Genomic DNA, 6,321 nt, shown 5'->3' with positions numbered 1-6,321 from the left:
GAACCTTCTTTAAAATTACCTTCTAAAAAAAGGGTGGTGAACTGGTAAGAAAAAGCTGAGCATTGGGTTTCTATTTAAATAGAAGGAAAAGTTAACTTAGAGAGGTCACCCACCCCTGGGATACAGGCCCTGTTTGAATTAAGCAATCTAATTGCAAGACACATCTAATGAAAATCTTCCAAAATCAACAGTCAGGCTTGCACAGACAGCAAGGAACATCACTCAAGGGCTGGAGTGAGAGAAGAATTCCTTGTGCAGTCGGTGAGAAGAAAAAATAACACATGCTATTTGCTTCCTGCATTCACTCTCCAAGCAATGTTCCACGTTTTATCTTTTATCTTCTATTCAAATAAAAAGTAAAAAGAAACTGAATGTAATTCAATTCAGATAGATGCACTTCACTGACATCTGCTGGACAAAGTCACCACTCATGTCCCACTCCAACATGATTTTGCCTGTCCTCGAGCAATGGGAGGCCCATAATTTTGAAAGAAATAGAATTATTTTATTCCTTCTTTATCCAGCATTTAAGGTTCAAGTGCCCACAGCAGAGAACATTGTTGTAATTAGGAAGTTCCTGCTGTACAGTACCAATCACTTGAGGTACTAGAACTTTATCTGAAGAGTTCTACTCAAGACACAGAAAATGTGTTAAACACAGAAGTTGTGGACAAAAAGCAAACAAATGAAGCTGCACTGCAACACTTTCCAACAAGGATGGACAATCACCCGAGGTCAGCAACCCACAACAAACACAGCATCCCAACCCTCAAGGTGAGAGCAGCATGAACGACAGGTTATGATCATTGAGAACAAATAACTGATTAATGATTGCTGTTCCCCAGTTAATAATTAGCCCTCTGGCAATTGGGGCTGGCCTCTCTGGCTCCATAAATAGCATCCCCGGGGGCAGGGGGAGCCCTCGCTGTGTCCCACGATGGCGTTTGCTGGCACCTGGCAGATCTACGCTCAGGAGAACCTCGAGCCCTTCCTCAAGGCTCTGGGTAAGTGCCTGCTCCTGCTCCAATCACTGGCAGGCAGCTCTTACTGCTGCATTCCACGGGTTTTGTCCTTTTCCTGCTGGGACAAACTGCCCTGCTTGGTTAAATCTGACCTAATCTGGACGTGGAAAGAATTCCACGGGTTTTGTCCTTTTCCTGCTGGGACAAACTGGTTAAATCTGACCTAATCTGGACGAGAAAAGGAGCTGACAGTTGTATAAATCGATGGAGAAAGGTTACAGGTAACCCCCAAACCCCTGTCTGAATGTTAGATGAGCTCCTAAAGGAAGAAGAGTTGTTGTGTTGATTACTTGTGATTTTAGAAACACATATAACTAGAAACAAGCCATCAATGATTTATTCAATTATTGGTAGAGAAGCCTTTTCTGCAGCACAAATGCTGTCAGTAATCTGAATAATTAGCACGTGTGAAAAGTGGTCAGTAACCTGTCAGTGCTTATCAAGTGTGATAATGTCAGTAATCTCTGAGTGATTAGCAGGTCTAATCTGGGAGGATTAGGTGGTGCTACACCAATAAATATGCACTTACCTTTGCCAACAAAACTCTCCCGTTGGGGTTTTTAAGAGTAAATACGAGATATTCAGGAGAGTAAGGTCCAGTTCCAGCTGAAAAGTTGAAAAGCCTGCTCTGACAGCGTGACAGAACCAATCCCTCTCCTGGTGACAATGACACCTTCAAACCACGCCAGGGACACCCAAAAAGGGAGTTTGAGCTATTCCCAATGTCCCAGCTCTGACTGGACAGATAATCCCCCAAGTCCCATCTCCCTGGGAAAATAAAGCAATGCACATGTGGTCCTGTTCATGGAACATCATCACCCCGCGGCCAGCCCTTGGGAAAAGAAACTGCATAACCTGACATCACCAAATATCACACCAAAACCTAACCAGACCAGAAGGAATAGAACCAAAAACCCCTAGGGAAGAGAGGAATCCAAAACAGGATTGTCTTTTAACTCGAACATCACCTCCCAGTACTGGTTTGGATCTTTTGTGCCTTTGTTGGAGAAAAGAATTTGCTATTTTTGTAACAAAAATCCTGTTTTTCCTATTTTTGCAGGGTTGCCAGATGACACCATCAAAATGGCCAAAGATATTAAGCCTGTTGTTGAAATACAACAAAAAGGCAACGACTTTGTTGTGACATCCAAAACACCCAACAAATCTGTAACCAACTCGTTTACAATCGGCAAAGAGGCTGACATCACCACCATGGATGGCAGGAAGCTGAAGGTAAAGCATCCCAAGAACAGCATATCTTTATTTATCCCTAAACCTCAGCTTGTGTGTGAGTGGAATTTGTTTGTACCGTTTCCATTTGCAAATATTTCTATCACTTTAACAAACAGAAATGTTCCTAAAACTCCTATTCAGATGCTGTGCTCTCCAGTTTAAATGAGCAGCTGTCATTATGAAACATCTGTGTAATTTATTTCCTATTTATTAATCCTCTACTTACTGGAATTGAATTCCAAAATCTATTTTTTAAAAAACGTTTTTTAAATGTTCCAACAGTGCACTGTGAACTTGGTCAACGGGAAGCTGGTGTGCAAATCAGATAAATTCTCTCACGAGCAGGAAGTTAAAGGAAATGAAATGGTGGAGGTAAGTGCAAATAAGTGAAAATAAAGGCACTTGCAGAAAAATGATGAAGGAAAAAATGTTGATTAGCTCATAGTGTCTACAAAGTGTCCCTGTGGATAAAGACTGCTCCAAGGAGCACAACCAACTCCAGATTTTCTTTCATGCAAATGTTGTACATATATTTACAGACAGGTGCTGTGATTGTATTTTCTTGTGCACTAGGATGGATTTATGCATGAATTACAGACACTTCTGCCACTTAGCTACAAAAATGTGTATTTGTCTCCCACAGACTATAACATATGGTGGAGTAACACTTGTCAGAAGAGGCAAGAAAGTCTGAAGACAGATCCCCTCCTCTGTGACACCTTTACATACCTGAAATAAAGTGCACTTTCCACAAGGTGTGATCTTTGTTTTATCTGAACAACAGTACAGGAAATCATTATGGTTTCTGCTCTCCTTTCTCACAGCACTTCCCCCTGTTACAGGACTGTGTTTTCCCCCTGTCCTCAGAGTGGCAGAAATCTGCCTCCCAGACAACCCAACCTGGACAGAAATCACATTGTTCCAGTTGACCACAATAATCCTTGGGAGCAGCCAAAAGCTACAGAAATGCTCCTTGATTTCTTCCCCCCAGGCTGAGCACACTCAGCTCTAGTTCTGCTGAAGGTTGGTGTTTAACCAAACCCGTTCTCTAGGACCTGGCCAACAGAGAACAATCAGGCATTTGTTGAGCTGATCTGTACCACATGGCCCAGCAACAGAAACAGCAATATTTTAAAAGCTGTGGAGCACTCACCAGTCATTAACAATAGGGATGGCTGTTCTTAAACTGAATTACACAGAAATACAATCAACAAGAGCAAAGAGAATTAAACATTCTTCCAATTTGCAATGAACTCCAAGTGTCTTGTCACGGCCCAAGTCTGTGAAGCTCAAGTAAACCAGACTTTGTTCAGACCCTGTGCCTCTATGAAGTATAAAACACACAGGAGCTGTGCCCAGAACCATTCCTCTGCTGGGTAGATCCTGTTATTGTACCAGCAGCCCCATTTCATCATTTCAGTCACTGTTTTAGGTGCAAGCCCTCCATGAACAAAGCTGCTGGACTGATAATGCCATTTAAAATCCCCATGGGGAGGTTTTACCCCAGTGAAGACGCTGGGTCTCCACCTCCCCATGCCAGAAGAGCAGTTTGTGAGGGGAGAGGTTGTGTTTTATTAACAACCCAATGTGACACAAGCAATTTGGGAAGTGTATTCTTACTGTGGGCTAAGGCTGCTCTCAGGGGGAGTTTGGCTGGCATAAAGGATCATTGTGCTCACTCTGCTTCCCAGGCAGCTCCAATGCCAAGCACCGTCCTGCAGCCAGAATTAAATTCCATGTGAGTTACACAGAAATAAGATCAGCAGCACAGAAATCGGGGCTGGTAAAACTCAGGGAGGAGGAGGAGGGTGCTTTAAAGCACTGGGGCTGCAAAAAGCCACCCAAGAAGTCAGCACCCTCATCTCTGGGATGCAAACACACCCTGAAACCAAACACACGCTGTGGCTTTCCAGCAGGAAATTCACAGGCTGCTGCAGGTCTGCAAGGAGCAAAGGCTGTGCCTGCAAACCGGAGGATGGAACAGGCAAGACCCTTCAGGTTTATTTCTAAACCAAGGCAGAGATCCTTCATGACTCATTTCCAACCCGTTATAAAATGATTGCTGGAGATACTAACACTAAAAGCACACTAACCTAATTTAGAACTTCAACTCATGCTAAATCATTCTAATGGCTAAAAGTCTAAAAAAATTAAAAGAACACTTCACCTGGCTTTCTTCACAACTGCAATGATTTCATTTCTCCAGCAATGGTGCCAATCTTTCCCATCCTTCTGGCAATGTCCTTCTGCCACAAGACACCCCAGATTTGGGTGGAATATTCAGTGCAGGTCCTTATGGGAAGCAGCCAAACCTGAAGGATTTTGATCAGACTGAGATCTGTGTCCCATGGCCCAAAGGAATTAGCATTCCTAGATGGCATAACAGGCAGGGATGGCAGCTCTGGATTCACTGTTCCACAAAAACAAGTGCATTTTTCTGTGAAGGACTCCACTGGAGTATTTATAATCAAACTTGGATCTTGTTCAAAGTTTTGGTTCCCAATCTGACAAGCTCTGACAAGGTAATCCTGGCAGCATGGATTTCTATCCATCAAAGTCCACTCTTTGGTAAATTAATTGTTTTCAGAATGTCTGTAAATTTTTTTTCTTTTTTGCTCTGTGCCAAGCACTCCCACCACAATTCCAGTCTCTGATGTGCGTTCTTGGCTTGATTTTTAGGTTCTTTTAATGATTTGTGTGAGCAGATCTGTGTTTATATTGCACAAGGTAACGGCTCGACCTGCTGCTTGCATACAGAAAAGTGTTAACTGTAAATATTAAAATGCAAAAAACCTGGTCAGAGATCCCCATCCCTTCTCTGTTGAGTCCTGCACACAGATCCTGAACATACAACCACATAAATTCCTTTCTTTTGGAAGTGTAGATGTCTGCACATCTCCTGTGTTAATAACCGAACTTCATCTGCCATTCAAACTTGAATCATCTGCCATTCAAAACCTGTAAAATTCAGGCACTTCTTAGTGAGAGATTGCCAAGATATGAACAGCAATGTCCTCCCACCAGTTTTCATTCATGAATATTAAAAATAAAGATGAAAATACACTGGTGGCAGACTCCAAGTCTTTCTGTCCCTGCAGGAGTTTGCTGAAAATCCCTCACATGAAAATGCAGATACTTTTCACTGAACTCTTCACCAAACCCTGTGACTGTGGGGTCAGATGTGCCTTTTATCCACCTTTATGTGAGTCACACATGAGCGTGGTAAGAAATAATCTCTCCACCCACCAGCAGTGTTGTTTTCATCACACAAACAGCTTGAATGGAAAGGGCTGGTCCTGTGCAAACAGCCTGGTGAAAACTCCTGGGGCTCAGCAGGGCTGTGTGCAACAGTGCTCTCCACAAAAATTGCATTAATTACTGCATGTGCAACAATAGTTACACACTCCAGAGAGACGCTGGTCATTTATTTCAGTGTTGCACGTCTGGGGCCCTGTGGGATTCCACAAATTGAGCACACCAGCGATCAAAATTTATTACTATTTACACATTTTAGCAAACAAAGGAATTAGTGTGCCTTGGCTACAAGTCATGTAGTTCTGAATTAGTATTCTATCTTCTGTTGGTTAATTATTCTGTTGTTTCTCATGCTAATTAGTGCTGTTCTCAGTCTTTCTCTCCTTTTGGGTCAGTGGTCTGTGGGTTGGTGGTCATGACCTGCCCCTGCAGATGTAAAACATAAAATTACGTTTTACCCAGTTGGAGATCACTTCAGCACAGTTGCTAAGTTTGGTTTATTAGTTTCTTCCTTATCTTGCCAGATGGCCCATAAATTCTGCATTCTTTGTGTCCTCTATCAGCGGGCATCCTTTTTTCTCAAGCTTTGTTAACCTCCCCCTAGGTCTGAGCTCATCAAAGCATGTCTAGCCTTAAAACTCAATAAGGCAGTTCTACCAATCTGTTATTCCAACACACTTAGAGCCCGTTGGCTGCCGCTTCAGGGCTTACATCTCCCTTCTTGCTGATCAGGCTTGAAAGCCTAAAAACGTCAAAACCCAAGAACATCTTTTCTTGACACATACTGCGCATTTTGCAACAGCAAGGCCAG

General features: G+C 42.8%; 1 protein-coding gene across 1 annotated transcript; it reads left to right on the top strand.

The window, feature by feature from the left end:
• The first annotated feature begins 881 nt into the window (after positions 1–881).
• Positions 882–3,011, top strand: LOC120513899 (fatty acid-binding protein, liver). Its single transcript, XM_039733747.1, has 4 exons — positions 882–1,004; positions 2,083–2,255; positions 2,538–2,627; positions 2,899–3,011. Exons 1-4 carry the CDS (start codon positions 938–940, stop codon positions 2,947–2,949), a joined length of 381 nt encoding a protein of 126 aa, XP_039589681.1. The 5' UTR covers positions 882–937; the 3' UTR covers positions 2,950–3,011.
• Positions 3,012–6,321: the final 3,310 nt, after the last annotated feature.

The sequence above is a fragment of the Passer montanus genome, unplaced genomic scaffold, assembly GCF_014805655.1.
Source record: "Passer montanus isolate IOZ18808 unplaced genomic scaffold, ASM1480565v1 scaffold89, whole genome shotgun sequence".
NCBI lineage: Eukaryota > Metazoa > Chordata > Aves > Passeriformes > Passeridae > Passer > Passer montanus.
The sequence above is the reverse complement of the archived record's forward strand: the minus strand, read 5'-3'. Positions and strand labels throughout refer to the sequence as shown.

Coding starts and splice junctions, on each gene's coding strand:
- LOC120513899 (XM_039733747.1), top strand. CDS start 938: ATGGCGTTTGCTGGCACCTGGCAGATCTACGCTCAGGAGAACCTCGAG. Junction 1,005..2,082: donor GCCCTTCCTCAAGGCTCTGG/GTAAGTGCCTGC, acceptor CTATTTTTGCAG/GGTTGCCAGATGACACCATC. Junction 2,628..2,898: donor AAGGAAATGAAATGGTGGAG/GTAAGTGCAAAT, acceptor TGTCTCCCACAG/ACTATAACATATGGTGGAGT.